General features: G+C 34.7%; 1 protein-coding gene across 10 annotated transcripts in view; it reads left to right on the top strand.

The window, feature by feature from the left end:
- Window positions 1-15,033, top strand: part of SNX14 (sorting nexin 14) — a 64,557-nt gene that overhangs the window by 13,980 nt on the left and 35,544 nt on the right. For 3 of the 10 annotated variants that reach the window (XM_043890219.1, XM_043890221.1, XM_043890225.1), the window contains 8 exons: window positions 1,247-1,290; window positions 3,179-3,266; window positions 7,735-7,819; window positions 11,877-12,033; window positions 13,350-13,425; window positions 14,133-14,177; window positions 14,280-14,360; window positions 14,459-14,573. In XM_043890219.1, the coding sequence (XP_043746154.1) occupies window positions 1,247-1,290; window positions 3,179-3,266; window positions 7,735-7,819; window positions 11,877-12,033; window positions 13,350-13,425; window positions 14,133-14,177; window positions 14,280-14,360; window positions 14,459-14,573 (691 nt within the window). Of the gene's footprint in view, window positions 1-1,246; window positions 1,291-3,178; window positions 3,267-7,734; window positions 7,820-11,876; window positions 12,034-13,349; window positions 13,426-14,132; window positions 14,178-14,279; window positions 14,361-14,458; window positions 14,574-15,033 lie in introns of those variants that run through there. The other 7 variants (XM_043890222.1, XM_043890224.1, XM_043890226.1 and 4 more) reach the window with 4 other exon arrangements.

Below are 15,033 nucleotides of genomic sequence, written 5' to 3' on the forward strand. Positions count from 1 at the left end.
AGGATGGAAGGGAGCTAACTTGGAAGGAGGGAGACTGATTTAGAGACTATATATAGGGGTGAGAAGATGTAGAAAAGAGCTAGGATGTAAAATCAGTAGGACTTCTGGTTGGATTTGGGGAATAATGTAAGATGAAATGTTTAATGATAAGCTTTCTAGTCTCCTCTCTGTGTCCTAACCCCTGTCTCTATGCATCTTATTTTTCCAGCTGATATCACTGATGCTTAGTTTTTGTAATAAAAAACCCAAATCTTGTTGCCTGAGTATGTAGAGAGTCCACAATCTTCATTACTGAGCCAGAGAAGGTATATAGTCAGATTAGATATGTTGTTTCATTACCTCCCTAGTGCTTTTTATTTTTATTTTTATTTTTTTTAATTAGTTGGAGGCTAATTACTTCACAACATTTCATCCCTAGTGCTTTTTAAAGTTAACGCCCACTGCTGCAAGTCCTTTTAAAAATTATACTGTTCCACCCAGGTTCAAGAAATTGAAGGTTTAACACCAAGGGTTTCTTTTGTTTTGTAACTTTTTTAGATATAACTTAGAAAGTTTTCACAAAACTGAGCATATTCATATACCAGCCCTCAGATCAAGAAACAAAAACATCATTAGCACCCAGAAGTCCTGTTCATTCTCCCTTCTAGTCTCTATCCTCCCTTGAAAGATAATCACTGACACTCTAGTTCCCTGACCAGAGATTGAACTTGTGCCCCCTGCATTGGGTGCATGGAGTCTTAACCGCTGGACCACCAGAACCAGGGAAGTCCCCTAAGTCTTATATGTTTGTTTTTTCATTTTATCCTGGGAATACTGACTTAGAGAGGGCATTAGGAGTGCAAAAGACTGGCCTATTATTTTCCTTCTTTCCATAGAATTTAGAATAATTTCATAGAAGAAATAGGATTCTTTCCACCAATTTTTTTGGTTCAGTGAATCTTCAGAATCAGGAACAATTTAGATTTATTTATTTTTTTAAATTCTGGAAATATTTTAAAATGTGTGTGTCATTCTGATAGTAATTTTTCTTTTTAATGAAGTTTTATGGTTTTCAGAGTGTTTTCCCATATGTCCCTTTTTATCATCACAGCCATGTGAAGTCGACATAGACATTTTGTCATGTATGATACTAGATGTCAATATTTGGGATACTAAGCTTAGTTTTTATTATATATTTCTTAGTATTAGAGTTTATTTTCCCAGAATTAATTAACTTGATTTTTCTTAAAAAATAATTTTTATGCAGGTTCTTGAATTAGTGTTGGAAAACTTTGTTTACCCCTGGTACAGGTAAGTTCTTCCTATAAGACCTTTTTTCTGTAGTATAATGAATCCCATTAAGTGTGCTAATGATGCATTTTTAGTATAGGTTGTGATTTCTCAGTGTTGGCACTATTGATATTTTTGGCTGCATAATTCTTTGTTATGGGGACCTATACTGTGCATTATAGGGTATTTAATGCACCCCTGACTTTTTCCCAGTGAATGCTGGTGGTACTCCTTGTTCCCCTTGGTTGTGATCACCAAAAATGTCTTCAGAGATTGCCAAATTTACCTAGGAGGCACAGTGGTCTCTTAAGAACCATTAATGTAGGTAATCAATTAACAGTTTAGTGATAGCAAAGAGGGAAAAACCCTAGGCTACCTTTTGAAAGAACGGTAACTTGTATAGTTCCATATGATTCCCAACTGTAGTGATTTACTATTTTGTATGCACTTTTTACACTTGAACTAGTTGTACATTTAGAGAAAAAATTTTATTCAGGTATTTAATTAAACTGAAAGTTAATTTCAGTAGACTTCCTGGAAAATTAATGTTTTGTTCCAAAGTAGCTTTGTTTTTGGTATCTGATGCGGATGTACAAATCCCCTATGCTCAGTGGAATATGGAAAATGCTCTAGATCTGGGGGGAAAAAAGAAGTCTGATTTGACAATCAGAAATCATTTAATAAAACACTCCCTTACATAAGCATCATGTACTTAATTATATATTTGAACACACACACCTATATGACTTATAATATTTAATTATATCTTCCCTAATGTTAGAGTGATTCAGTATATTTTGAATTTCATAATTTAAAAATGCTAATAGGCGATTTCCCTGGTTTCCAGTGGCTAGGGCTCAACACTTTCACTGCCGTGGGCCTGGGTTCAGTCCCTGGTCAGGGAACTGATTCCACAAGCTGAGTTATGTGGCTGCGGGAAAGAAAAATGCTGGTAGTTGAGTTGATCTATAGTGAATTAAAACAAATTTAATACTCATTTAATATGTTATTTTTGCCTGTATAGCTTATATACAACTTTTACATTGGCATCTGTCTTAAACATGGGGCATTTGTCATTTAAGTAAATTGATTGTGAGGCCTTTTATAAAATGAATCCTGTTGTGAAACTCCCCCACTGCCACCCCAACCCCACCCTGCCCCCACATTATAACTTTTCAGATGTAAAATCTGGCTGTATTTCTTAGTGTGTATCCTGTATAGCTATTGATGCTATGATATTCCCTTCCTTGGAGTTAATAGTGGGAACCATGATTGATAGAAAATTATCTTCTTTATTCTCTCAAGGGACTTAACAGCATCATCTTCTAGTTCAGAAAATTATGATTATACATACCTTTCTATCTTGCCTTTGATTAGGAAAGTGTCCTAGTTCTTCTAGGGACCTCAAGGCTATAGGAAAACTCAGGAGAAGGTTGTCAAAATTTCTGTTTAAAAACATTTTGAGTTTCAATTTATTTTCTTTTTCAAATAGAACACACACTTTTTTTTTCTTACTTTTGGAATTGGTTTATATTATTAATCTATAAATATTTAATTCAAACTTTTGTGTGTAATTGTTTCTTTTCAAAATTATTGTGTTTTTTAGATATTTCTTTGATGATGTTTAGAAAATGATCTTAAAAATCTTAAACATGTGACTACATACACATGAATGTCTGCAGGGAAATCTATATAATAATTTAGTTAATAATTATGTCTTGGTACTGGAATTATGGGAGATTTTTATTTTCTTGTTTCTTCTTTTGTTCCATAATATAATGCACTGTTTGTTAAAAAATAGCATAAGTAAATAGAAAAAGAGTCAGTTCTAGACTTCTCTTGGTTTCTAGAAAGGGAAGCTGTGTATTTCTTTGAACTTCTAAATGCTTGCTTTTCTTTTCAATTGAAGGGATGTAACAGATGATGAGTCCTTTGTTGATGAGCTGAGAATTATATTACGGTTTTTTGCATCTGTCTTAATTCGAAGGATTCACAAGGTATATATTTATAATGAGAATTTGGGAATTTCTATGCTATATGTTGGAGAAGGAAATGGCAACCCAGTCCAGTATTCTTGCCTGGAGGACCCCACGGCCAGAGGAGCCTGGTGGGCTCACAGTCCATGGGGTGGCCAGAGTGTATGTGACTGGAGCCACTCAGCACACATGCTGTATGTGTTCATCTTGTTCTTTACCTTTAATTTTTTTAGATTAAGAGATGAATGGATTACTATTGATTAACTGATCAATTTTGCTTTCTTTAATGTTTGGATATCTTGGGTTTTAACGATTAGAGATAAAAAGACAACTGTAGAAAAAAAGTCATATTCTTGTTAGATGAATTTACTAACTACATGGTAATGATTATGATGCTTTAAAAAAATTTCAAGCCATATTTTGTTTAAGGTTTTACATATATATATATATGGGCTTCCCTGGTGGCTCAGAGGTTAAAGCGTCTGCCTGCAATGCAGGAGACCCGGGTTCCATTCCTGAGTCGGGGAGATCCCCTGGAGAAGGAAATGGCAACCCACTCCAGTACTCTTGCCTGGAGAATCCCATGGAGGGAGGAGCCTGGTAGCCTACGGTCCATGGGGTTGCAAAGAATCGGACACGACTGAGCGACTTCACTCACTCACTCACTCACATGTATATATACTTAACTGTGTTGACTATAGACACAAATACTTATCTACTGCCTTGTCAGTTCTATATATTGAACATACTGATAATAAATTTGTGATCTGTATCTCTGCCAGTAATAAAGATAAATTCTTGTTAAATGTTTCTATACCTATTTGAGAAATGAGCAATACAATCAACCACTGTAGCAAACATGCAAAAAATTATGAATAAGTAGTTCACAAAAGAAAAATATAAAAGTGCCAGTTAATATTTGAAAATACGTTGTCTTTTGATGAGATACCATTCTTTTGCCTATCAGGTTAGGAAAGAAAAAAGAATGATAGTGTTTAGCAGTGATGAGAAACAGGGAAAGCAAGTACACGTTCAAGTTGATATAATTTACCCTGGAAGGGGGTTTGGTAATCTTTATTGAAAGACTTAAAAGTGTCTGTACTCTCAAGTATAATTCCATTTTTTTTAGTATATTTTAAAGAAATAGAGTGGAAACATGTATATTCAAAGATTCATTGCAGTATACCTTATAATAAGGAAGACTGAAAAGGAAAACTGACGTCCAATGACGAGATTGTTGGTTGACTGAATATAGTACATGTTAACTGTGAAACCCTTTTGATAGTGTTTGTGATTACTTGCTTTCATTTAGCATAATGTTTGTGATTGTTTTCACTTTGCATGATATTTTTGAGGTCTATTCATGTCGTCCTATTGTACCTGCGTCAGTACTTATTCTTTTTTATGTCTGAATAATATTCCATTGTATGGATATGCCACATTTTGTTTATTTGTCTGTCATCGGTGGACATTTGGATTGTTTCTACCTTTTGGCTATTGTGAATAATGCCACCATAGGGTTTGTGTACAAGTCTTTTTGCGGGGAGAATGTGTATGGAATATTTGTTTTCCTTTCTCTTGATTTTACCTATAAATGTAATTACTGGGTCAGATGGTTTATGTTTAAACCATTTTTTTGAGGAACTGTCAAAGACTCTTTTCCTAAGTGAGTGCACCATTTTCCATTCCCACCAGCAGTGTATGAGTCTTGATTTCTCCACATCCTTGCCATAACTAATTATTATTTCACTTTTTGATTCTAACCATGCTAATGGACATGAAGTCATATCTCATTGTGGCATTGATTTGCCTTTCCCTGTGGCTGATGGAGCTTCCCTAATAGCTCAATTGGTAAAGAATCTGCCTGCAATGCACGAGACTCCGGTTCAATTCCTAGGTTGGGAAGATCCCCTGGAGAAGAGGGATAGGCTACCCTCTCCAGTATTCTTGGGCTTCCTGTGTGGCTCAGCTGGTAAAGAATCTGCCTGCAATGCGGGAGACCTGGATTCGATCCCTGGGTTGGGAAGATCCCCTAGCGAAGGAAAAGGTTACCTACACCAGTATTTGGTCTGGAGAATTCCATGGACTGTCTAGTCCATGGGGTTGCATTGAGTCAGACATGACTGAGCGACTTTCACTTCACCTCATGGCTGATGATGTTGAGCATCTTCTTAGATGCTTATTGGCTGGCCATTTGTATATCTTTTTTTGGGGGAGAAATGTATATTAACATTTTTGGCCCATGTTTTAAACTGAGTTATTTGTCTTTTAATTACTGAGATATATGAGTTTATTATCTATTCTGGGTATATTTCCTTCATTAAATATATGATTTCCAAATATTTTGCCACTTTTTGGATTTTATGCTATATATGTTTTCTTTTCATTTTATCTGCATACTGTTCTGGGAGATAAGTGGGTCTTTAGCATACTCATTTTGTAGAAGGTTAGTAATACTCTTTGTCAGAGTGTCAGAGGTAATGGATGGGCAGAAGATTAGGCCTGGGTCATGTTATTCCTAGTACAGTGTTCTATCTTTGGTAACCTTGCCTGAATAATGTAACTTGGGGGTTTGGGGATAATGAACACAATCATTTAAGGTCCACAGTGTTTTTTTTTTAAGTCGAAGTTTAGTGACAAACTGATTGTTTTATTCATTTTGACTTTGACCTGAAGTCTCTAAAATGAAACTTGCAAGTGAAAGTTTTCATGTGTGTTCTCAGAAGACGAGATTTTACAAAATACTTGAAAACAAAGACATCTTGTTTATTTGACAAATATGGAACTAATTTATAATCACTGAGTACCAAGAGGGCAGGGGTAAATGAAGAGTAATATTATTTTGCAAAAAGGCATATTGCTAGCAGAAACAGCCCCTTTCTGAACATGTTTGGTATTCACAGCTGAAAGATACCCAAAAACTGCTCTGGGTTTTACTAGTAAATCACTAATATTGGGGGCTTATGAGTCATTACACTTAATAGATTTATCAGACTGTAATGTTTTCCCTCTTCCTTAGTGAAGAATTTAAAAATAATTGAAAAGTTAACACAAAATAACACTGTTGGGATGCAATTTTCTCGTGCCTTTGATAAAGGGAGAATCTAATGTGTTGAACTTTGTGATGGAAGATAAGCCTGTTGAAGTCTAATAGACATGCTTTTGGTGATTTACTTAATTCATAGGGCTTTTTTTTTTTTTTTAGTTATTTTATTTTCTGTCTCTTTTATGTGTATTCATGTACGCTTCTAATTCTCTTATTAACCTACCCTAGTCATTATAGTTTCCAGTCTTTAAGTTGAAAATTGCCTGTGGGGAAAAATGAAACTTAGTATTATTCCAAAATAGAATGCTGCCATATATCTTGAAACCAGGATTTGTCTTGTAATCTGAATGAAAAGTTTATTTTCAAGCAGCCTTAGTTAACACAAATTTATAACCTCAAAGGAATGATAAGCTGCTTGACATTTTTTTCTTGAATACATTTAGAACAAATACAGTAAAGAAATAAGTCAAGAATAAAGACACTAATTTCATGGGAAAAATTTAGTGTATAAAGTATGGCTGTTAAGGTATATTTTAATTATTGTGATAGTAAAACTGTCTGAAGTTATAATCAATATGGTCTAAGAATGTAAAGTGCTTTTAAATTATGTTTTCAAAAGATTCCTAATAATACAAAATTTTTTTAAAATTTATTTATTTTTAATTGAAGGATAATTGCTTTACAATATTGTGTTGGTTTCTGCCAAACATTAGCATGAATCAGCCTAGGTGTACATATGTCCCCTCCCTCTTGATACTCCTATCCATATCCCACCCCTCTAGATGGTTGCAGAGCCCCGGTTTGAGTTCCCTGAGTCACATAGCAAGTTCCCATTGGCTGTCTGTTTTACATATGGTAGTGTATATGTTCGGAGAAGGGAATGGCAGCCCACTCCAATATTCTTGCCTAGAGAATCCTGTGGACAGAGGAGCCTGGTGGGCTGCTGTCCATAGGGTCGCATAGAGTTGGACATGAGTGAAGCGACTTGGCATGCATGCATGCGTTGGAGAAGGAAAGGGTAACCCACTCCAGTATCCTTGCCTGGAGAATCCCAGGGACGGAAGAGCCTGGTGGGCTGCCGTCTGTGGGGTCGCACAGAGTCGGACAGGACTGAAGTGACTCAGCAGCAGCGTGTATGTTTCCGTGTTCCTCTCTCCGTCTGCCCCACCCTCTCCTTTCCTCCCCAGACTCCCTGTCCAGAAGTCTTTCTCCATGCTTGTGTCTCCACTGCTGCCCTGCAGACAGGTTCACCAGTACTGGCTTTCTAGATTCCATATATATGTGTTAATACATGGTATTTGTTTTTCTCTTTCTGACTTACTTCATTCAGTACAGCTAATTTTTAAGATCTTTGTCCCAATGTCTTAAATATAGTGTTCCTGCCACTGTAACTTAGAGATGAATTATTTTAAAAGTTTTTATTTTAATGTTGAATTTTTCTAGGTGGATATTCCATCTATTATCACCAAGAAACTATTAAAAGCAGCAATGAAGCATATAGAAGTGATTGTTAAAGCCAGTCAGAAAGGTAATACAATTTCCTGCTCCGAAGTTTGAGTGATTTTGTTTTTATATGCCAACTTTTACCCTAAATATCTGAGTACTAATAAATTAAGTGATATATTCATAAATGCTGTGAGAGTTTTTGTTTCAACTGAAATCCTTTTCAGTAATTTATTAATAATACAAGTGGTTGTGTGAACTCAAGAATCTATGAAAATTAAAGTACAGTCATTAATTGTTAGGTATATTATTGATGAACCTTGTCTTTTTTTTTTTTTTGAGTGGATCCTTTGCCGCCTTCGTTACTTCCTCTGTGGTATCTCTCACAAGTCTTCTCTCCTTTTTCCTTAATGATTTCAACAGTTTTGACCTAGCCTATCCTGTATACTGTTACTATGTTAATTTCACAATACCACAATCCTGTTACCTCCCTACTTTAAAAAAAAAAATTAGCAACTGCTGTGGAGTCAAAGCTGTCTTATCCTTAAATCCTCTCCTGTGTAGCTAAGTTGTTTGGTCTCCTCTTGTCCCTCAGCGTGTGTTACACTTTGGCAGGGTGCCCGTTTTCAGTCCCTCACATGTGTCCTGGGCTGTGTGCTGTCACGATGTGTGCGTAATACATACTCATCAAGTGTTTGCTGACTGAACAAATGAAGTCTTCCTTTGGGGCTTTTCCTGCTCTTAGATCAAGCTGAAGTATACTTCTTAAGCAAAATTACTTACATACTCTATATTTAGTTCTTTGTGAGACTGGTAATTACGATGTATGGTATTCCTCTTCTGGAAATTATCAGTAAGTATTAGCAGTCCAAAACCTCTCAGTAGTCTTGCAGCAAAGATACAGCTTTAACTTTGTATAACCTGGAACATCCTAGACCCATTTGAGCGTGGAACCGATTCTCCCTTCTCATAACATCAATTCATATAGTCACAGTATATTTGAGGAAATTGTGTTCTAGGTAGAGTGGAAGTTAAATTATTAGTTTATTTGTCATTTGGTATGAATCATTCCTCAGGTACGAGAACCAGTTTATATTACATGTTTAAACTCTTATGTTTTTGTCTTATATAACAATTAAGAAGTTTTACCTTCAATGTAGTTAAAAAGTAGAAAAGTTTAAATATGTATAATTTAAATGTTAAACAAAAAAAAATTAACTTTTAAAATTGTTGTCCTGTTACTGGCAAAATCACGCCAGAAGATTGTAGCCACTCCGTTAAGGCTACTTTACTGTCAGAAAAAAATATGGAAAATGTGTTTTTTAATTAGTAAATTTTAGTTTTTAGAGTAGTTTTAAGTTTATAGAAAAATTGAGCAGATATTTTAGAGATTCCCATATGTTTCCCCTCTTCCCGATTGTTAACGTCTTGCCTTGGTTGGTACATTTGTTATAGTTGATAAGCCAGTATTGATACATTATTAATAAAGCCCGTAGTTTTCATTAAGGTTTTACTCTTCTTTTACATTCTGTGGATTTTGACAGATGCTTAATGCCATGTGTTTATCATCACAGTATCACACCGAGTGTTCCACTGCCCCCAAGCCCCCTGTGTCTCACCTGTTTTATCCCTCTCTCTTTCCTCCAGGAACCGCTGACTACCACTGATCTTTTTACTCTTTCTACAGTTTTGCCTTTTCCAAGTGTCATAAATTCCATAAATGGAATCATACTGTAGCCTTTCCAGACTGCTTTCTTTCATTTAGAATTATGCATTTAAGGGATCTCCATGCCTTCTGTGGCTGGATTGCTCATTGCTTTTTCGTGCTCAATTACATTCTGTTGTCTAGATGTACTGCAGTTGCCCATTCACTTTCTCAAGGACATCTTGGTCACTTGTGTGCAAGTTTTTGTGTGGGAAAATTATTTTTAATATGGTCTTAATTTTTTTAGAGACAAACACTTTGAACTGAGGATATGAATAAACAGACTCATCTTTCTACTTTTAGTTGAATCGATCAGTTTAATAAAATCTCCAAGTTGTTTTGTTTCTGAGAGTGCTGAAATTTATCCTTGAGTCTTTGCAAGAGAAGGGTTGCTAGTTTGCTACCACTATTCATGTAAAAAATGGTCCTCAATTACAAAATCACCATAAAATGCTAGATTGGATTCATTAATGACATTGTATTAGTAATTAATGAAGTCCATAAAATTAAAAGACCTAAGTATTAGGAGGATTCCAATTTGTCCAAAGGTTCTGGTGTTCTAAATGTTATAACAGCGAATTAGACTTGTAAGAAGATTTTCAGGGTTTTGATTTTTCTTCTCTTTCATGCATGCATTTGTTTTCTAAATATTTTTGGCTACACAATTTTGTATACTCAGGAAGTAATTAAAGGTTAACTTCTTTATCCATATTCATTTTTACTGTCTTGGTGTTCTCTCCTTATCTGCCTCTTGAGAGTAGGAATTGCAAAGAGGTTTTCTATGTAAGTACTTCTGTCATCCTTAGACACGTTGAAAATACATACATTAGAAGCCTTGGTTTAATTTAAATTCAGTAGTAGTTGAAGGGCCTTATTATATCAGTCTTTCATCCTAAAGAAATCTTTCTGTCATGGATTCTGAGAACTTTTCCTTTCATGGTCTGAAAACTGTCCATTGATTAGGCAGGAGGTATACTGGTGATTAGTGGGGTTTAATTCATACCCTGTTTTTCAGCATCTATATTTTGCTTCTACTTGTATTAAGGTTTTCTTCTTCCATATGTTTTTATCTTCTGCCTGATTTTTAAATTTTTCCATTAGCTAAGACTACAAAAATCTCACATCTTAGTAGAGTCCAGTCTAGTGATTGAATTTATATATTATGTGTAAATGCTTAATTGCATCAAATATTATAATTACTTGTGCATTTTACATGGAAGCTTTTCAGTGTTATCTGTTTAATGACTGTTTACTGAGGGGGAAACTGAGGCTTAAAGGGATTATATTATTTAAGATCATCAGTAAGTAGAACTGGAATTTAGCACAGCTTTGTCTTCTTATTTTAAATTCCTGTTTATGATATAAATTTTTAAAAGACCTGTACCCCGAATACTTGGGGCAGAATGCTTGGTAAACAGTTGTATATTATAAAATAAAATGCACTTGTATGAAAGCCACCTCCGTCTTTGTCAGTCCTGCTTTTGTACCTCTGGTGCAGGAACCTTCATTTACCGTCTTAGTTCTCACACCTTTGGAATGTATGTATTGGCTTTTGCCTTTTTTTTTTTTTTTTTTTTTTTGGTAAATGGGCTTGCATTCTCTCAATAAAAATAGAAGTAAATAGTAAAAAATAAATGCCATTGAATTAGAGTTAAGATTCCCTTCACAGACTTCATCATTTTAAAATTTGGCTCAGAGTGCAGATAGGGGAAAACATGACTTCTTTTTCCTACTCTTTTGAGGTCTGTAAAAAAGTATTGGCAATACTATTATTTTTAAGTTTTGAAGTATTAGTTTAGTGCTTGGCCTTTAAGAAAACCTTTTGTTAGTGTAACGTTTATCATCAGTTAACGTTTAGTAAGTAATCTAACTTCATGGACTTCCACTGTATACAGTTCTATACCTTTTCTGTCCTCAACTATGGGCAGAAGATGCAAAACTTAACCAAGGAAGCCCGTTTCTATACTATAATTTAAAGGGTTACCTGATTGATTTTGACGTGAAAGACATGAAAGAAGAGATAATAAAGAGCTTTAAGAAGGATTTTTTAATATTTGCAGAGGATGAATAAGATGTAATGCTTGATAACAGAAGCTTTGTGCGTACTGGAAGACGTTTTATTTAGTTTTTTCCACTTAAAAATTTTGCTTTTAATATAAGTTGTAATGACCTGAGTTTAAAATTTTGTTTACCAAGGATGAAATGGCTTTTTTATCAATTCATTTTGAATAAATTAAAAACTTCCAGCAAAGAGGAAAATTACCTTCTTTACATTCTTTTTGTGGAAAAGTTTCCCAGTAGAATACATACTGGAAAGAAAGGAAGGTTAAGAAAGGAATGGCTGTGTTAAATTATTTTCTGTTTGTTAGTGGAAATGGCTGAAGTTATTTACTGCTGTTAACTTCTTCCAATGTTTATTTCTTATCTGTATTTATAGTAGAAAATACAGAGTTTTTACAGCAAGCTGCTTTAGAAGAATATGGTCCAGAGCTTCATGTGGCTTTGAGGAGTCGAAGAGATGAATTACATTATTTAAGGAAACTTACCGAACTACTTTTTCCTTATATTTTACCTCCTAAAGCAACAGACTGCAGGTATAAATAAGACTGGAAAATGTCATAGCAATATTTACATACCATGCCATGTGTATATTGCTGTTTTTGATCATAATAGGAATACACTAAAACTTTAGGTTATCCTATGATGTGAAAACTTTTCCATTTAAGAAATATAATTTATCAGGTCTTAAAATGCCATTTTAGGCACTGAACATTCATGATATGTTGTATTGCTAACAGTTTTTTCCTAGAAACTGATCGTGGGAAATCAAAGATAAACATAAAAATTAAGTTTCTTACTATATGTCATTATACTGTGTCACACCGCTGGTGTTCCTTTGAAACGACATCCGTACTGGAACTCATGGCAGAAACAGTGGACAAACTATACGGCTAGTTTGGAAAGGACAGTTAAAGGTCGTTTAGTCCCGCCAGCCTCCCTTGTTCCTGCAAGGGCATGTTTAGATTATTCCATAAAGTTTGTTGCTCTTATCCTTATGGTCCTTAGAGATAAAGACCATGGTTTATTTTATTTATTTACTTTAATTGAATTATGGTTAATTTATAGTACTCTTTTCAGGTAGCATAGTGCTTCAGCATTTTCATATATTATACTTTGTTTAGTGAGAGAAAGTGAAAGTCTTTCAGTCATGTCCAACTCTTTGCGACCCCATTGACTGTATGTAGCCTACCAGCTTCCTCTGTCCATGGGATTTTCCAGGCAAGAATACTGGAGTGGTTACCATTGCCTTCTCCAGGAGGTCGTCCCGACTCAGGGATTGAAGCCAGGTCTCCCGCCATGGAGGCAGACGCTTTGCTGTCTCAGATGCCAGGGAAGCACTCTATTTAGAGTCATGCAGAATCATGGCTGTATTTCCCTGTGCTGCACCGTACATCCAACCATGGCTTATTCTTAGTGGTACACTTTAAATAAATAAAATATTTAGTTTAAAAATGGTTTTATTGATTTAAATATTATAATCACGCAGTAATTATACTACTAAAATTAGTTTTACTTATTAATTTGTTATACTTATATATATATAATATATATAAAATAATATATATGAATATATACTTTAATATTCTGAGGTAGAGTTTTTCTAATGCTCACTCAAGTTCCTCCTACTGAGGAAATGCTTTTTCCCTCTTAATAGTATTCCTTTTAACCAGTTAAGAAATCCAGGTGTGGTCTCTGAACCAGTAGTGTGAGCATTAGTTGGTGGCTTGTTAGAGATGGCAGACTCTCAGGGCAGACCCCAGATGTCCTGGATCATAGTCGTATTAACAAGATTCCTATGTGAGAGCTGATGTAAATCACTAAATATGTACAATATTGTTCTTTTTTCCAGATCGCTGACCTTACTTTTAAGAGAGATTCTCTCTGGTTCGGTGTTCCTCCCTTCTTTGGATTTCCTAGCTGATCCAGTAAGATGTAAAAAATTTTTTTATTTAATTGTGATAAGATGCATATAAAGTAAAATCTACCATCTTAAATTACATGTACAGTTCAATGGTGAGCAACCATCACCATTGCTTGTCTCCAGAACTCCTTTTATCTTACAAAATCGAACTCTGTACCTGTATAAACAGTAATTCTCCATTCCTCCTAGTGCCTGGCAACTCTGCATCCAGACTGTTTTCTGTCTCTATGTACTGGACTACTCTGGTTACCTTAGATTAGTGGAATGATGCAGCATCTGGCTTATTTTACATAGTATAATATCCTCAAGGTTCATGCCTGTTGTAGCATATATCAGAATTCCTTTCCTTTTCAAGGCTGAGTAGTATTTCATTATAGATATATGTCACATTTTGTTCTTTCATCTATTGATGGATAGTTGAATTGCTTTTACTTTCGATCCAGTAAGATTTTGAAGAAGTAGGGATAATTTATAAGCATTTTGAATGCCAAAGTCAGAATAACTTTTCTTTTTCCATTTCCACAAAAGTTGAGAACCTGGTATCGTAGATTTTTTTAAAAGTTCTTCTGTGTTGCATAAGTACAGGTACTTTGCCACTGCTCTGCTTTGTCGTTTTTCCAGAAACGTTCATAATCTGATAGAAGCTTTCAGAATTCAGGGCAGAATACACTAATGAAATTACTTTGATCTGTGTTTATTATTTTCCATTAGGATACTGTGAATCATTTGCTTATCATCTTCATAGATGACAGTCCAGTGAGTATTGAACATGTTATAAAATATTTCAGATTGCATTGAAGTTTGATATATACTTGTAAAATCAAATGACAATTGACTGAATTAATTCTCTCTTCAAAGCCTGAAAAAGCAACTGAACCGCCTTCCCCTTTAGTTCCATTCTTGCAGAAATTTGCAGAACCTAGAAATAAAAAACCATCTGTAAGTATTTTCAGCAATAACTTATTACTTTTGATATAAACAATTTTATCATGTATTTATATAGCTCTAACTTAATCTTCTTCCCATGTTGTATCAAGGTGCTGAAGTTAGAATTGAAGCAAATCAGAGAACAACAAGATCTCTTGTTTCGGTTTATGAACTTCCTGAAACAGGAAGGAGCAGTGCACGTGTTGCAAATTTGTCTGACTGTGGGTGAGGCTTACCTGTGTACTTTACTTAAGCCATTGTTAAACTTTGTCATATATTTGACTGTTTAGATCAGATATGATGTTGTAGTTGCCAGTGTCTACTCCTTTCCACAATGGAACATAATCTATAACTGACTTCAACCAAATCCTCTTAGCAGAGAAAAAAGCTACTAAAAATTTAGAGTAATGAAATTGTGTTAAAGACCTGGTCATGAGCATTTTGTCAGTTTTTGTTAAGAATTATTTTGATTAAGTAATCAAGATGTTCTATTTTGACTAGAAGTTCTATAATATCTTGTGCTATTGGATTTTGAGGCACTGTATGGACTCTGAAAAGATTAGTTTTTTTAATGCACATAATTTTTAAAAATATATAATGAAAAAAATTGACGTGTAATTTACACAGCGAAACGAATAGAATTTAAATATACATTTAATTGCTCTAACAAATCTGCACTGCATAT

Source organism: Cervus elaphus, chromosome 28, assembly GCF_910594005.1.
Source record: "Cervus elaphus chromosome 28, mCerEla1.1, whole genome shotgun sequence".
Lineage (NCBI taxonomy): Eukaryota > Metazoa > Chordata > Mammalia > Artiodactyla > Cervidae > Cervus > Cervus elaphus.